General features: G+C 38.8%; 3 protein-coding genes across 3 annotated transcripts; 1 reads left to right on the top strand and 2 right to left on the bottom strand.

The window, feature by feature from the left end:
- Window positions 1-2218: 2218 nt before the first annotated feature.
- Window positions 2219-5075, bottom strand: LOC144655962 (uncharacterized). The gene is made up of 2 exons (XM_078516162.1): window positions 4291-5075; window positions 2219-3599 (listed from the first exon to the last, which is right to left on the bottom strand). The coding sequence occupies exon 2, from the start codon at window positions 3564-3566 to the stop codon at window positions 2667-2669; it is 900 nt and encodes a 299-aa protein (XP_078372288.1). The 5' UTR covers window positions 3567-3599; window positions 4291-5075; the 3' UTR covers window positions 2219-2666.
- Window positions 5076-10666: 5591 nt separating this feature from the next.
- Window positions 10667-12568, bottom strand: LOC144657893 (uncharacterized). Its single transcript, XM_078518244.1, has 3 exons — window positions 12559-12568; window positions 11697-11939; window positions 10667-11572 (listed from the first exon to the last, which is right to left on the bottom strand). Exons 1-3 carry the CDS (start codon window positions 12566-12568, stop codon window positions 11208-11210), a joined length of 618 nt encoding a protein of 205 aa, XP_078374370.1. The 3' UTR covers window positions 10667-11207.
- Window positions 12569-15790: 3222 nt separating this feature from the next.
- On the top strand, window positions 15791-18049 carry LOC144655964 (pituitary-specific positive transcription factor 1-like). The gene has a single exon (XM_078516165.1). It carries the CDS (start codon window positions 16111-16113, stop codon window positions 16897-16899), a length of 789 nt encoding a protein of 262 aa, XP_078372291.1. The 5' UTR covers window positions 15791-16110; the 3' UTR covers window positions 16900-18049.
- Window positions 18050-18347: the final 298 nt, after the last annotated feature.

Raw genomic sequence — 18347 nt, 5'->3', positions numbered from 1 at the left:
GCGAAAATTGTCAAAATACTGGTCTACATTAACAAACAGTAAGTCTCAAAATTGGTCGAACTGATTTTAATTTTCCACTGCAACAGTTTCCAATTACACTGAGCAAAACCATAAAACTAAACAAAACTTTAAAAACAGTTTGACATGTTCCTTTGCAGTAAAGTAGAGCTAGTTTGACGACTTACCAAGGTTTATAAGTAGTAAGCTGACGGCAACGTTGAATATTCATAACGAATTATATAGAAGGGTATTAAATTTCGCGTCGTTATTTTTCGCGAGAACCTTTTTTCGCGGGTCTTAAATTTCGCGATTTTCATCGCGAAAATTAAGTCCCGCGAAAATAAGTAACAATAAGGTAGCTCCTTTATTAATTCCTTTCGACGCCACTCATAAGTCTTACATTACAATACAATCCCAATTTCTCGAACCCTCTGCGGTTTCTCGAAACTCCCGAATTCTCGAACAAATTTTCGTTTTCGGGATTCTACTTTATATACCACTTGAGACTTCTTGTTTTTCTCTTTCTGCAGGAACTATTCAACTACATGGATGATGTAAGTTTGTGCTTGAAATTTGATAAACGTTTGTTTGTTTTCGTTTATATAGCATCTTACGTTCCTGCAATCAACACTTCTTGTTTTTCCTGTTTAGGTTTCTTTAAATCGAAAAGTGGAAGCAATCATTGAGTGTTTCTTGGACTCAGCCACCCCTGGCTACAGGTAAGAACCGGGGGAGATCTCTTACCCAGATTCTTTGCGTCAGGAGGGAAAACGGGGTTCACCTGTTCGGTCCCCCCCCCCCCCCAACCGCGCGCCTTAAATGTTCTCGACTTCGCAGCGACCCTCAGTAGAAAGTTCTGATTGAAATCCCGCAAATATCGGACTCCGGTTGAATTACGCATACCTAGCATACTGGCAATTCAGGGGTGACGGGTATAGGACTTGCCCATCATTCTCTACTCCAGAGCTCATCTCTTTTGCGCATGACTGAGGTGCCTTCATTATGCATATATGACGACAGATGTCTAAGCACTGGGGTTGAGAATTCGGGTAGCCTGCGTTGCAGCCGGACGTGTCACAAAATCCTCGGGGTTTACAGTCAACTCTTTTTTAACGGAACACCTCTTTAAGACGGACACACGGGGGGGGGGGGGGTACTCGAAAAAGTTTTATACGGGGAGGCTGCGCCCCAAGTTCTAACCCCTACCCTTTTATATACCATTTTTGACAGAAATTGTACCCCTTTCGTATACCTTTAACTGAAAAAGGTACCCCTTTCATATACCTAAACGACATGGCATAGCCTTAGAACAGGACGTTTTCTTGTCATTTTTATGCAGCGCTAAGGGACGGACCATTATTTTCTTGGAGGGGGGGATGAAAAATTTTCCTCTGCAAACTTTTTTTTTAGTTAATGCACCTCTGCAAACAATTTTTTTCGAAATTCTTACTATTTTTTGTTATACATATCGTTTTTGCAAACAATTTATTTTGTCTTTCCAGGCCCTGCAAACAATTTTTTTCAATATTCACCCCCCCCCCCCTCCAAAAAAATAATGGTCCGTCCCTAAATAAATTAAAATAATACAGCCATAAAGTGCGTCTGTTCGAAATATTTTAACTAAAGGCCCTTTTAAAAACCTAAATGACGGATTTTCATACCCTTTCGTATACCAAAACTTGTGAAATCCCTACCCTTTTAGAAGCCTGAAAAAGGTACCCCTTTCGGGCGGAGCCTCCCCGTATAGGCCATTATATAAAGTACCCCCCCCCCCCGGGCTCCCGCCTTGCGCACACCTCGCTATTACGGATACTCCGTTATTACGGACAGGAGTTGAAGTCCTGGCGAATAAGTATTATTGAAAATAACTTCCGCTACTACGGACTTTCTCTATTACGGACACGAAATTGTGGTCCCCAAGGTGTCCGCTATAGTGACAGTTGACTGTATCACCCTGAATATAGCGTGACTGTTTGATTGAATGCCCTCAGGAAAATAAGCCGCCCTGCGGGGGACAAGGTCGCGCTGAAAGGGTTTAAACATCCATCAGTCCGTCATGCATAATTTATGTGATCTCCAGTGAACTATTTGCATATTTTATAGACATACATAAAAAAAAACCCCCCCCCCCCCCCTAATAAAAAACTACTTACAAGCTGGATACGTTTAAAGACATAATGACTATAATGGTACTTAGACTTTACGAAGAACATTAGGCAATTGCTTAAAACTTTAATAATTTTAATGTAGGCAATACAAAAATACACCTTGCACCTGCACATTTCACCGTTCAAATAAAATCCATCTTTCTCCGACCACGCAAAGAAACGCGCGTAACAAACACCTGGCAAACACCGCTCGCGCCTTATTTGCTCAACGCAGCTCAAAATGACGGTCTGTTGTCTCGCGTGACAAGACACAAACGAAACACATTGTTGCTCACGATGTTTCTTGGCTGAACCAAACTGGTGGGGCACAAAACAAATGTTTTCTTTCCGCCATGCTGCGCAAGACATTAATTGCAGAAGCAAAATATTTCTGAAAAAAAAAACAGCAACATTTTTTATATTCGGAACAAACTTGTGTGCGCGGGAGACAGGGAAACATTTGTGTCCGCAACAATGTGTCGTCGTTCGCCACGGCCCTTAGGAACACAGATCTTCAACTCATTGCGTTTCTTTGATCTCCTCGCAACTTCGCAACGCGTCTGTAAAAATATGTCCCGGTGGGTTGTCGTAGGGAATTGTCATAAAATCTCCATAAAACGACTGCAACATTTCCTCCCACTGTCGGGGCGCGGGCAAAGCGAAGCCATCAAAATCCACCTCTGTCAAAGGAAATATTTCGCTCGCTTTTCTCACCGTCGGGCCGTAAATAAATCTTCGCATGAACCAATTCGAGTTACTGTACAATTCGAGGAAATTTCCGTCGGAGTCGCTTTCTAGAACAAACATATCTATCTGCAAGCCGTCCATATGTTTACAGCCTCCAGTTAAGCAGGTTTTATAGCAACTTTTCCGGTCGCGTAGTTTTCCAAGCATACCAGTTTGAAACGGAACTTGGTAATGTGCGTCTGTTTGTTCCGTTTGGAAGAAAATGTCCTCGGGAAGCTCGCTCACGCCATATTTGATAAACTTTTCAAAGTCTGCTTTCGGAATGGATATGTCTACATCATTGTCAAACGGGTTGTGTCCGTGGTGCCTGACCGCGCCGAGAAGAGACCCTCGGTATAACCAGTATCTAATACCGTGCTTCTTAGCAATGAGATCAAAAATTCTGATAAGTCTTGTAAGCACTAACTGCGATCGTCGAAGTAGTGTAGGTCCTTTCTGACGAATATCCGGGCAGTTTATCTCGCCGGTTTCCTCACGATCGCACTGAGCTATCGATTTGTAGGGAATCGGATGGAAGTCTATTTCTTGCACGGGAACTTTGCGCGACGCCATTAAAAGTGTTTTCATCGCAAACACCCATACTCCCAGTACAAAAAGGGCTGAAATGAATGTAGCGTTCCTTCTGCTGCGGTGCGCTGACCGAAGGCCGGTCCATCGCCAAACCATGTTCATGATTTTGAAATGCTTTCATTAGCACACTCCTGACTTTCCCCCCCCCCCTCTCCAGATCTGTCAAAAGGAAATACTCTGACGTCATAAATGTCGATCAAACTGAAATGAATATCTTCAAATATAATGTTGCTTGCGTGACAAGTCCATGTCAAAGTTAGCTTAAAAGTTGTCTCGTTTTAATTTTAGGGATTTTAAAATTGCAGCTAAAAATTGTCGTTAATTAAAGATCGTCTCATGTAACATCACCTTTAAGGTGGATTTCCACTGACGCGTAATTTTTTACGCGCGTTTACGTTTAGACCGTTTAGAGACAATGTATGAACGTCTTGCGTAAACGTGTACGCAAGTCGTTCATACATTGTCTCTAAATTTTTTCACGCACGTAAGAAATTACGTGTCAGTGGAAATCCACGTTTATTTTACGCGCGTTTAAAACGGGCGTGAATTTTAATGGTTTGTGTGCGTAAAATACACTGAAAATAAAATAGAGAAAATGTATGGACGGCTCCAGTGCGTCTGCCGAGAAATAAAAAATTCTTTCAGGGTCTTCAGATTTCGTCCGCATGGAAAGTGAATCCAGTGCTGTCGCTATGGGCTACACTCGATACTGGCCGGCCGGGGCTTCGGTTTTCGATTTTTCCCGGAGTTTCTTCGCGATAGAGCAATAGTTAGCGATCAAATGTAATACATAGTAAACTAAAAGTTAGGGTTATGTAAAATAAACAGTTCCTACCTTCACTCAATTCAAGATAACATGTATCGAAGAGCACTATGATTAACGTTTTGCTGGAATGATGATTACTCGATCGGTTTCCGTGACTTACAGCAAAACACCTTCTTTGAGGCTACAGGAAATTACCGACAAATGAACATCTAAGGCCCCGTCCACACTAACCCGGGTAAATTTGAAAACGGAGAAATTAAAAAACGCCGTTTTAACCTAATTAAACCTTTTGTTTTTACAGAAAACACATGACTAATTATATTAGGCGAGCGACTATTTGGAGAGCGTTTTTGAAAAGTACCGAAAACGGTTCAGTGTAGATGGTTGGCCTAACCGGGGAAAAAAGATGCGTTTTTAAATTAACCCGGGTCAGTGTGGACGGGGCCTAAAACTGTAGAAGCAATTTGTGAAGAAATCGTGTGTAATCGTGGCAAACTTTAACACCGCTAGGTGTGACAAGTTGATAGAATTCTTTGTTTAGCTGTTGACTAATTTGCATTAGAAAACCATGTGTTGAAATGTGCACCCGTCTGGAACAAAAGGCAACCTGCTGACGTGTTAATCTGTTTTAGGGCCGCTTCGCACTAGCGGACAAGTGTGAATTGTCCTGAAATTGTTGACGAAAAAAGTGTCGCGATAAGTTGGCAGAGACACCTTGAAGGGAACAAAAGGTGAAAATATGAAAATTCCAAAACAATTCGCATTTGAAGTGCGCGTTTTCTCATGCAGTGGAAAAATGTCTCAGTCGCCTCAATATAACTTTTCCTTTTCTCACCCTTATATTGGTACAAACCCTTCACATATACAGCTATTTCGAGAAATGTTATTGGAAAAAAACACAAAAGTGCAAGCGACAATATTCAGCAGCTCTCTACTTCAAGAGGTACTGTACGTGCTGAATACTAATAAGATGGCGACATGACAAACTCGAAGTTGCATGTTTTTTTTTTCTCTTCAGACATGTGGAAACAAGGTACTTTTAGCTACGCTGAATTCGAGAAGAATTTTCAAAACTCAAAGACATGCAACAGAAAAAGTAAAGCTACAGAAAAAAGGCCTCCTGAAAGAAAAAAAAATTCTTTACGTGCAAAAATACAAACTTGTACATTTTCTCTAGGCCGATATGCAAAATTCGAGTGAATACCCAGACCAAGGGGCATGGGAATGCGGATTGTCATGAATTGTCCTGCCCAGAGGCGGGACAATGGCCCCTTTGAAGTTTTGTCCGTTTTGACAAAATTTGTTCTAGTCAAAACAAGTTGTTCGCACTTGTTTTTGCGATTGTTTTCATTCAAAATGACAAAATGTATCGCGCGTACAACGCGGACCAATCATAAGACTTTGTTGTTATGTATTGTTGGAAAAGTTTTGCGTCTCAAAAAACGTATTCGTACTTGTTTTCTGCAAGAATTTACACATTAAAAAGGAAATCTTCCAATTGTTACAAAACTTTTCTGCAAGTGTGAATTGCCCCTTAAGGTCCAGTAATACGGACAGCATTTTCTTTCTACTTGTCTTGCAACATTGTAAAGTGTTGTTGCGCGTATCATTTGTTTCTTTTACTTGGCCTAATTAGATGTCTTTTACGTATCGACTACCGTATTTACTATTTCTATCAACAATACGAAAACATCTAACGCTTTCACCTCGCACTTGGAATTAATGTGATGTACTTTACGGATCGCTATTCGCTCCAATGATACGAGTTGCACGGAAACAAACAAAGTGAACCACGCTGACCAATCGGAGGGCCGTAGCTACGACAGGCGAACCGAGGCATTTGTCTCGGTAAAAAATTTAAACTCGTTAAATTTTTCATGTTCTTGTAAGAGGCTATGGATATGCATTGCTAGTAAGTACCTTATTCTCACTAAATTTCGCGAGTACTTAATTTCGCGAAAAATCAAGAGCCATATTTCGCGAGTACTTAATTTCGCGATTTTGAGAGGAAGGTACAATTGGAGTGTATTAAATTTCGCGATTTTTACCTATTCTTCAATATGAAGCTTTGACCTCGAAACTGTAACAACATAATTAATATGAAAGTCATCGTAAAAACAGCAAACAAAACAATCTACACATAACAAAACATAACGTATTTAACAGTCTAAATCCCTAATAGGTTCATCCACGACTGCAAGAGCGAGATTTTGAGGAACTTGGCGACAGAGAACAGTTCGAACAGTGCCACTGATAGAGTGGGAGATAACTAATGGACAAAATCAAACAAAAAACTCCTAAACATGAAGCTCAGACATGTTAGAATAACTATGATAAAACACATCGAGTTTCATTATTTTTTTATATTATCAGAACGATATTAAATTTCGCGATTTTAAACTTCGCGTGTCTCATATTTCGCGAGTATTAAATTTCGCGTTTTTTTCAAAATCGCGAAAATCGCGAAATTTAGTACTCGCGAAATTAAGTGAGAATAAGGTACCTTATTGTTATTGTTTGTTATATAGGAATGGGTTATAATTCACGGGACTTAATTTTCGCGATTTGGCCAAAAATATGTAATTCACATAAAAAATACCATAGAAAACGTTTAAAATACATTTTCGCCGGTCCGTTTAATTTCACGAATTTTTGAAAATCGTGAAAATTAAGTCCCACAAAAATAAATAACAATAAGGTATTACCTCAAAAATGGTATATGCAAGGGTATGGCTTAAGAACTCAGGGTGGGCCTACCTGTATAAAATACCCCACCCCCAGGATCATCATGTCAAGATACAACTTATTGGACCCAGACAAACCTTAATATTATTGTCAAATGAATATCAAAACAAGACAACTTCCTGCCTTTATTCCAACATTACTTACCACGATGTAGTGATATAGTAAATAAACTATTTATGGTTTCCTTTAGAATGATTTATTTAAAAAGTGAAACTTCCTGTAAAAATTAGCAACAAATAGTCAAAACTAAACAAAAGAAAAATTACTGTCCAACAGTATTTAAGCCACTCTAAAGGTTAATAGCAAAGAATAACATGTAATTTGTAAAAGAAAAAATCATGTTATGTTAACATAGCCTTCCAACCCTTGACTAAGTTTGGGAACCTCTTAGTTAACATCAAACCTTTAACCCTAAGTTTTCCACACTCCTAAACCAGAACCTTCACCCTAACCCAAACTCTAAAACCAAACCTTTCAACCTCACTCAACTCCTCAACCAAACCCCTATACCCCAACTCCTAACCCACTCTGTACACCCTAACCCAAACTCCTATGTCAAACCATAACCCAACTCCTAACCCACACCAATTCCCAGACCTTTAACCCACTAACCCCCATCTCAAAACCCTATTCCAAAATCCAAAGCCTGAACCCTTACCCCTACACCCAAATCCCAGCCCTTATATATCCAAACCTTGTCCCAAATCCAAACCATATTTAACCCACACTCTAATGTCAAACTCCATCCAAAAACTTCTAAGGTCCCCCAAACTTACTCTTTTGTTGTTATCAGGCAATGTGAACATGTATGCGCAATTTTCTTTGTAATATCTACAGTGGCTACTGTATACATAATTGCATTTAATAAATTCTATATTTAGTGGACGTGTACCAATTAAACAAAATGCAGTAGTCATCAATGTAACAAAATCACAAAACCAACAGGGACTAAAAAAAGGTCAGAAATTGCCAGAAAAAAAAAACACCTGTCCACCTGAGTAAAAAAATATCAGTTTGGCAGAAATCTGTGTACATATGTAAGAAATGATAGCTTAGACTCTACAGAGCCTATCCTACGAGACTGAAAAAATAACTCACATGCAGTCTTGTTGACGCTGATGAGTGCTCTCATTGACTTTGGACATATGCTCAAATTTTTAATGAGTCACACAGCGTCTTCTTTTGTTTGGCCTGGGGCTTAAAAAAAATCTAAAAACAATCCGACAATTAAATCATTACGGTGATCAATTAAGGTCTAAAAGGTCTCCCTGCATATTTTACATTGGCTAAAATTAATTTCAAAATTTTAAGTGTTTTTGATGTAAGCTTATCTCATCTCTAAATTGGAACACCTGGAACTCACCATGCATTAGTATAAGTGTAAGTTGCTGTTTAGGATTAGGATTAGCTCAGCTTAAACTGCTAAGTTAAGGCAAATTTATAGTGTCCCAATTCAGAATTTTTAATATGCAAATTGTCCGAGGTTTAGAAGTTTTGAATAGAATTTAATGATAACACATGGTCTCATTTATTTTAAGAATTTGAACTTGTCCAGCGAACTTTTTTCTCAGGTCCTGGCAAAGAAATCAAGATCAACCGTGGTCAGTTTTAGTCTTCAGGACACATTCCCCATGGGAAGGATATTTTGCCCAAACCCACCCCCTCTGGAATTTTCAATTAAGCCTCATACATTTTATTAAAGATTTTCAGTTGGCCTTTGAGTCCTATCCTTCCTGTAGGGTGGGGGGTAGTATGGACATTTTATCGAACCACACATTAAGTGAAAAGGCAACAGATTCCATCCCTTTTACGACAGAAACTTCCTTATAAAATTTAGGTTTATAATGAATCAACTTGCAATATAGGCTCGCAATGTGTGTAAAGACTATGGATGTTACTGATTCTGTGTATGTGGCACTAAAAAGAATAAAAAGCAAAATTAGAACTCTTGGTTTTAGATAATAATTAAAACACAAGGTAAAATTATATACAAGGTAATTATATACAAGGTAAAATTATATAAAAGGTAAAATTATTTACGGGTATAGTTTAAACTTAATTATAAAAACACTGATAAGAAAAACTTTATCATGTCAATGCAATATTAAAAACAAAATTCTGATATATTTTGAATGGCAGTAAAAATAACCTTTCTTCAAACAAAAAAAATACACCAAATAAAATCGAACAAAAATTCAAGAACATATTTTTTATATTTCTTTATCCACTTTTCTCAGAATCTCAAACCAACAAGAATGATTCTGACATCACCACCCTAAACACTAGACGATATAAAGTAAAACATTTCTGTTTAAAATAGGCCTTTATGAATGATAACGTCATATGCTTAAAATTCACCACCAATTAAGCCTCGTTTACGCAAATTATTCTCAACCTTTTGCCACTTTCATTCTTTTCATCTTTGCTTCTTTGAGAATCCGTTCCTGATAAAATTTACAAGTTCGCACTTCGAAAGAAAAGGCTTGGTGGTGAAACTAGCCAGTCTGATGTAAACATGCATAAAAGCTATTACCTAAAATATATTACAGGGCTGGAGACTTACGGTAGCCAACTAGCCACAGGCTGGTAGAAATGCAGTTTTGGCTGGTAGGTTCTGGGCTTTCACTAGCCAAAATGGCTTGTTAAAATTTCAGGAATTTGACTGGAAGAAAACCATTCATCCAAAACAACTCCGAGAGAACAGAACTTACAAGAACACTGTCAGTCGAAATTACCAAAACGTAACCTACAATTAACCCTAAAGTTAATGATAACAGAGCCAGTGAAGACGGCAAAGTGTCTCTGCCCAAACCTAAGTTAGCTTGAGAATTCTGGCTAGTAGAAAATTGGTTTTGGCTAGTGAAATCAAAGTTGTCACTAGGCAATAGGCTAGCTAGCAAAAAAGTTAGTCTCAGCCCTGATATACCTTGTGGACTATTACTCATCCAGCTTATACTGTCCAGCATGGGATTGCAATTGACTGCTCTGCGTGGATGCAGAATCCTTAAGCTTCAGGCTGCTTGTCCAATGCATGATCTGCTGACTATGATTGGGAAGTAGAATTATCTTTGTTTGTTATTTGCCTGACTGTCTGGCTTGACTGCTCAGTATGGGTTTGACAGAATGATCATCCCAGTCGACTTTTCTACTGCACGTGGGCACTAAAGGACTGGAACAATACTAGCACATACATTAACTTTTGATGATCACGAGCTTATTGAAGTTGTAGCGTTCAATGAGTTCAATTAGGTTTAATTTGTTGGTTGCAATATGCCAATAAAACCATCCTTTAAACCTCTGCTGTTAAGTGTGTATGTAAAAAGACGTAGCTTCTGATAGGCGCCAAACACTTTTGAAGCATCAAATTGTATTAAAACTGTTATTTTCTACTGATTTTTATTTGCGGTATGCATAAAGGCGTTCTGAAGATTACGTTACTAAAGTGCCTCAAAGTTACCAAAGTGCCCTAAAAAGTTACCGAAGTGCCCTACAATGTTACCAAAGTGCCCTACATGTTATCAAAGTGCCCTACACGTTATCAAAGTGCCCCATTCTAGTTACCAAAGTGCCCTAAAATGTTACAAAAGTGCCATTTCCTCTAGCTCTCTCGAATTTGTTCAAGGTCTGCATTTGCCACTGATCAATTGAATGTGTCACTATTAAATCTGGTGAATATACAAGACAAAAAATTATAAAATCAATACAGCTGACTGGTTTTGACCATGCCATCATCGATTCATGGGCGTCTTCTTCGGGTATATAACATATAACGGGTATGCGATATGGCTGAAAACATGCCGAGAAAAAAATGAACAACAGCGCTGAAAGGAAGATAAGAGAGAGGAGGAGAGAAAAAAGACTGACATTCACTTTAGTTTTTATATCGTCTACTTCACAGCGATTTGCGCTTAAAACGGTGAAAATTTCATTAACCTGGTTTTGATAAATCCAGTCATATATATTATTTGTATATAACACAAATACAGCTGCACGTTTTTGGCCATGCCATCATTGATTCATTGGCAACTTCTTCAAGTATATAACACAAATGAGGGCACATCATTTTTATACCATTGTTTGTAAGTAATTGTGTTTTGGTGCAATAATTTTTCTTATCTTCTGTTCCTTTCCTTTTACTTCATTTGTGTTCGGCATGATGTGTCAAAGGAGGAGTGATTAATTTATCTTCCTATTCATGGTATTAACTTTACCATATGATTGTTGATTATAGTTCAAGGGTTTGACAATGAAGCTTGGCCCGAGGCTGGTTTAATATATCCTTCGGAAGTAACCTGACGATCTCTATTTAATGGCTGGTAATGGGTTCCTTCATCAATTTCCTGATAAATATCCTCAGTCGTTGGACGAACATCATCATAGTTGGTAACTTGGTTGGACTGTACTTTATCAATCTCTTCATATGTGATCTGCCCTTCAGTTGCTGGCACGTTGCGAGCAAGACCTGTGTTATAGTAGCTTGGTTCCGTGGCTACGTTGCTATACCCTAGCTCGTTTGTTGTTGGATTCACGGAAGGAGACATTTCTAAGTTTTCCAGCGTGGAACAATACTGCGGATTCCTTGAGCTTGATTTAGTCTCTGTTGAAATATAAAAGAGCCAAGAAAGGAAAAAAAAAAACAGTTGTATTTGTTTTAAATACTGTCTCATTTTTTTCGCTAATATGAAATCATAACTAGCAGAGATTGTAACGAAGAGACGCACCATTACGTTGAAAGCGACGCCACATAACAATCCCACCAAACACGATCAGCAGAACAAGCAACCCAACTATTACTGACAATACCACGATTGTTGCCGATAATCCATCATCTTCGGTTTCCTCGGTCTCCTTGGTGGTAAATTTAACAAATCCCTCATTTTCATAATCACCGTTTTCGGCAAAAGACCGCTGGAAGACAGCGTATTCTGAGCCTTCGTCAAGGTTTCCATTAAGATATTGGGTGACTATTAAGGAAACAAACAAAAAAGCGTCGGTTAAAAAAGGAGTGGAATTCATGAAGCTCTCCCAGGTTTGTAAAGTATATCTAGAGTTTTACTTAAACGCCCCACTCATGGTTTTGAAACAAATCCAATTAATCAAACTTATATGGTGTTGAAAGCATTTTAAAAGTGAATTTAGTACATGTAGCAATTTGCGTGTACAGACGTGAAGCTGATTGAGGCCATTTTCTGCCGTGAAATGTGATTTTGGCTTTTATTTTTTCGTGATTCGTGATTTGCAATTTTAAGATCTTTTTACGTGCACGTGAACGCAGTTTTAAGCTTAAACGTGACCCGTGAACGAAGAGTTGAATTAGACGTGAATCGTGAATCATCTTCGTTTCGTGACTTTGTTTCTGATTTTTTAGTTAGTTCTTGTAAACGCACGTCTTTGTTTTAGCCCTGTGGTTGGTTTCAGTAAACAAATGCAACTTTTGTCAGCTATTTTGCTGCGTGCGTGATCTTGACAGACACAATATCCGGACTTACATCTTACGAGTAAACAGGGATCGCCATGATTTTTGCGTGAACGTGAAAACGTTTTTAGACCTATTTGTGACGCGTGAAAACCAAATATTTTTACGTGATTCCATTTTGCAAAGAGGTATAGGAGACCCTGGATCTAAGCGTAATTGAATATTGTCTGTATTGTCACTCGCGTATGTAAGGTGGGTGTCATCTGCGTACATCCTTGGCTCACAATTTGAGAGACAATTCGGGAAGATCGTTTATATATATAATAGAAATAGTAGTGGCCCTAAAATCGTTCCCTGGAGGACACCACAACATAATGAACAACTACTGGAGAGCGTACCATTGATGGAGAACATTTGTGTGCGGTTTTCTAAATATGACCTAAACCATTGGTTTGAATTACCGTATACACCGTAATGACTTGATTAAGACAAAAGGCTTTCATGGTCAACGGCGTCGAAGGCCTTTTTTAGGTCTAGGAAAACAACAGCATTGATTTTGCCACGATCGATATTATATGTCCAAGTGTCTGTGGCCTCGAGGAGAGCCGTAAAAACATCAACTTTCAGATGTTCTTAAGAAACTTTGGACTGGACTCTGGACAGTGGGCCCTGGGCCCTGGGCCCTGGACCCTGGACACTGGACCCTGGTCCTTGACTCTGGACTCTTAGAGTTAAGAGTCCAGTCCAGAGTCCAGTCCAAGTTCAATATTCCTTTGACACGCAATGGTTACCCCAATGGTATTATTGCTTATAACATGAATGATGTAGTAAATAAACAGCAAAACAAACCTCAGGACCCTATTACTAGTGTTCCCAAAAAGAAATCTTCATCGTTTTGCCCTATTAAGGATTCCAAAGTAAAATAATGACAAACAAATTAAATCTTGTATCTATAAATTTTATGGTTGTTTTAATCTCAAAATTATTTTCTAAAACACTCGCCGTATTAAGTCTTTTTTCCCATAAAAGGACAGGCTCAGCCGCTATCAAATGTCCAAAGCTGTTTATAAGGCAAGTTGCCGGTGACTGCGATTACCGTAGAATTCCGGTTGTAAGCCCTGGGCTTATACAACTTCGTAAGGGGTTTTGGGTGGGCTTATAAGCGAAGGGGCTTATATCCGGGAGGGCTTATAAGCGGAATGAAAAAAACGTTTCGAAACGAGTCTCGGTATTGTTGATCGCAATACGTTTTTAAGTTAAAAACGCACAAGAAGCAACATTTAGACCTGTTCAGTTCTGTCATCCGGTAGAGGGGGGCTTATATCCGGGGGGGCTTATTATCGGATGTATTTTTTTGTTACCAGGTTGATGGGCCTATAACCAGGAGGGCTTATAAGTTGGGGGGCTTATAACCGGAATTTTACAGTATTTTTAGACTGTAAAAACGAAGCGTCGATTGCATGAAAGGAAAACTAAACACTTCAAAGCACTTTCGAAGAGTTGTCACGCATCAGCCATTGCAGATCATATCACATCAACGGGTGCTATTTTGAGAAAATGCTTTAACAAACAGTACTAAAATATCAAAAAGTTAACTAACCCCCTCGTGTCTATTAAGCACTTCTCTATTAATCCCCCCCCCCTCCCCCCTCCTCAAAGGCTCCTAAAAAGAAATAAGCCCCAGGTTAATAAAGCTTTTACGGTACCTCATTTCCTTTGATAGACAACATGCACCTTTTTAAAATATTGACGGCAAACTGATCCTTACAGCTAAAGCGGTCAAAAATAAACAGAGTGGATAAACAGAAAGAATATATTGAAACAAACTTTGCCCAACTTTTCATGCAACTTGTCTAGAAATGTTGTTGGGACATATGTCGCTTGAAGCATCGCTACCTTATATAAGAAACACCATTACAAGATGAACATTTTTGACAACATTTTATTTCGTAAAGACTGTGGTACAACGCCACAACAATTATGCAATTTTATCTCGCAGCAGTGCAACGCAATAATAACATTGCTACATTGCTAAAACAGTCGTGGTTTTTCATGCATGTTCTCTCGGCCAAGGTTACTTTGAGTTAATATTCATTTTATTGAAGCTGACCTTCGAGAAAGGTCTGAATGTTTCTGTTTCAAACTTTTAATTTTAAATTTTGTCTTTGTGCCGTTTTCGTGTCTTTTCGGCGACTTCTCCGCCGCCAAAATCAGTTTTTCATTCCTACTCAGAAAAAACGAAAAGATTGTTTCAATGAAAACTGCGAGTTTCAATAGTCAGACACAGAAAGCTTCGCCTTGTTTTGTTTCTCAACAAAAAGATATTTCCGGCAATAGAGTCGGATCAAGTTTTGCCATTCGCGTGTAGCAGTCGAATCGACGTACTTTTTAGATCAATCAATTGCGTGCTTATCAATCTGTGATGTTTCTTTTTTGAAAACTAGCACTATATCATTACAATCATGATTATGGTCTGACAAAAGGAAAATTAAATCTGCCCCGTGCTATTAACAATGAGTCACTGTAGATTGCGAATTTTTAATATATGCGAAAAAACCTTAGGCATAACCAAAATAATTTCTATTTGAATTCGTTTTCGGCTAATAAAGGCGGTTAATTGCGCAGTCTGTAGGCTTAACAAGAATTTTAAAACGGCGTTTATAATAGTCGTAATAATTCATAAGCCAGCTCGGTGTATCTTTGTAAGTTCGGCTTAATGTGTTCAGTGCATTAATGATTTATCCTTTGCTTGGTGACTTCAGCCGTTTATCTTTAAACATCTTCCGTTGGGAATCATTAATATGGAAACATTTGCGCCTTTGGTTTTAACAACTTATTATCACTTACGCGCAAGCTAAGAATTTCTTTGTCTTTAAATTATCCGTTGGCGATCTGTTAAAAAGTAAAAACACTAAACCGTTCTTTATTGTTAGTCAGTGGGAACTGAGAAGTCTCGATATTGTAATTCGCACGATCGGAAAATAAAAATAATTCTTTTGCTCAAATTTGACTGAGTAAAAGATAAAAAAGCGGCACTGAGCAAATCCGATAGGAAAAGCACGGAATCTAACTAACTTCTTAACTAACAGCGAACTAATCGAAGTCGCCTCGAGTTATGATTTCCCTAACTAAATTTAAATGGTGTTTAACTTCCGATTGCGAGTTCTAATTAAGTCTTGAGAGAAATAAGAACTGTATTACGTATAACATAAACTATAATCGCACTTTCCTCGAGTGTGAGCTTATTGGGTTTCGTGATTCGAAGTAATGGATAAGCCTTCCTGAAATTTTCTATCCTGACGTTACGGAAAAAGGAATACATCCGAACTAAAATTTAACGTTTTAAGTTTAAACAGATCCTTTAAAAAATTCCGCAAAAAAAAATCGGGGAGCCGTAACAAGGCCATCAAGAAAATTTAAACTCGTTGAAAAATCGCGTGAGGTTAACAACTGTATTTTCGTTCCGCCCTCCAAATCTTTTCAATCTCACTTCGCAGCTCATCTATAGTCTGGAAATTACACTTGCTTTTAGCGCGCACTGTATCAAAATACAGTGTTTATCTCTCATCTATATAGCGCAGCGATAGCAGAGCACTTTGAACCTAAAACATCGGCACTTTTGCCGTGTTTCCGACTTGATTTCTTCCGCTCGTAAGGAGCTCGCGTGGACGGTTTTGTTATCTACAATTATTGCCTGCAGCGTGCGGAGTTTGCTTTAAATGACGGCTCAGAGATTTGCGCCATCATTCCGACAACAAGACGAAGAGAGGTTGAAAACAGCCATGGCTTGTCCGCCGTATCCCACAGAGGTTTCTTACGCGCCTTTTCAGCAAATGGTTCGAGAGACGCCGATTACAATGATGCCTTCGCACCCATCTTCGTTGCCGCCCGTAACGCACTGTAGTAAAATGGACCCGCGTGCCAATATTCATGTCGCGTCGCCATTTGTCCTCAATCCTATAGGGGGTTTTGACAGCGATCCCGGCATGGCAGCTTCCCATGGACTGGGCTTTGCCATCGACACGTCCAAACTTCGCGAATTGGAAGAGTTCGCAACGCAGTTCAAACTCCGTCGTATCAAGCTAGGTTTCACACAGACGAACGTCGGCGCTGCACTAGCTACAGTCCACGGCACGGATTTCAGTCAAACCACAATCTGCCGCTTCGAGAATCTCCAACTGAGCTTCAAGAACGCCTGCAAGCTGAAGCCGATTCTGGCGCGCTGGCTTGAGGAGGCCGAATGTTCTGGTGGGGCATGCGGAGATAAATTCAACGCCGAACGCCGCAGAAAAAGACGCACTACCATCGGGCTTACTGCTAAAGAGCACCTGGAAGATCACTTCCTTAAACACCCCAAGCCGTCTTCCCAAGAAATCATCCGCATAGCTGAGGGATTACGCCTGGATAGAGAGGTTGTTCGAGTGTGGTTCTGCAATAGGAGGCAGCGAGAGAAAAGAGTAAAGACCTCGTTGAGTATTCATGGATTTTTTAGTTGCAAAAACGACTGATTTATGTACAGACACATATAAAACACTATATATTTAAAGGCTGATTACAACAAAACCTCTGTTACCTAGCTCCCTCGTTAAAAGAACTGAGTTCTAAGTTCGATAAAATAGTTAATTTCGAATATTGAACCACTAAAACAACTCGGTATTTAGAACACGAAAACGCTTGGTTTAAATGAATCAATGACCATTTTTAGCCAGTGCAAAACTCTAACTAACTTACCTTTGATTTTAATTTTTCGTTCTCGATAAATAGTCAAGGAAACTCAGGGAAAGCAAGGGTTTTTTCTTTGCATAATGTAAGGTAGGAGGCTTGAAAAAGTACTTTATCATTTAACTTGTTTATAAAACCCAGTCTATTATTAAAATGAATAACTCTAAACAGTTCACGTGTTGATGGAAAGGATTCTTTTGGCTTGTGAAATTGCTTTTAAAAGTCAGTGTTTATCTTTGTATGTATTCAGGAGTAAACTATATCAAGCTGTAATTCAAGGCTAATTGCTGATTATAAATATGTAGCGAAAATTGAGAGCTTTCCGTTAATAAAGCCAATCAAAACATTTTGTTGACAGCTACATTACTAGCCCATTGAGAAAAATAAAATTTATTCATAGTATCAAATGGCAAATTTATATGTTGCTCTTCATTTGAGTTCTTCTGCAGTCAAACTTTCAGTCTTAAAAATCATAGATACTTTCTTTTGAAGGATGAAATTAAATTCAAGACTCAACCATAGAAGAAACAGAAATACGATAAAAAAGAGTTACTTTTATGTGCGGAGTTTCCGCAGTTTTTGTTAAGAAGAATGAATATATCACTAAGTTTACGACCCACTAAAAGAAGAAAGATGCTTTTTTGACAAAAATTTTGAAGAACACATCGCTAGTCAATTCTCTTTTTATCTCGCACGAAAGTAGCCAAATTTCTTTGATTATCAGTGACTTCATGACCAGATCTATATCTGTCTGTTCTGATACATCCCCAAAAGCATCCGCCAAATCTGAAAGAGACCATTAAACTGTCAGAGTTAGTGGTGTAAACATTACATTGTGAAGTTTGCAAATACACATGAATTTGAATAAAGCTCCATTATGTGTCTTTGACTAATGAATCTATGCATGTTATCCTCTAGTCTCGTCGGTTTTCTTTTTTCACCACGTTAAGCTAGCTAAAAGGAAACAATTAATCTTCTTACTCTGCTTGCCTAGTCCGGCTATAGTGTGAGTACACGATCGACTGATTTCCCCGCCAGCGGAACTAGCCTCAAGATCAGTAAAAAAAAAAACACATGTAGGCATTGCGGGTCTATTTTTCTTTCCGTCCTTGCACTTGCGCAATCTGATTTTCTCTGACGTAACACTGCCTCCATTCTCTTCCTCAGAGACTACGATCTTTATGGTCGCACCTTCTCCCCTGGGGGAGAAAAAAAAAAAAAAAAAAACATTTTT

Source organism: Oculina patagonica, chromosome 6, assembly GCF_052425735.1.
Source record: "Oculina patagonica isolate OP01 chromosome 6, crgOcupat, whole genome shotgun sequence".
In the NCBI taxonomy this organism is placed as follows: domain Eukaryota; kingdom Metazoa; phylum Cnidaria; class Anthozoa; order Scleractinia; family Oculinidae; genus Oculina; species Oculina patagonica.
This window is presented reverse-complemented; position numbering and strand designations above follow the sequence as displayed.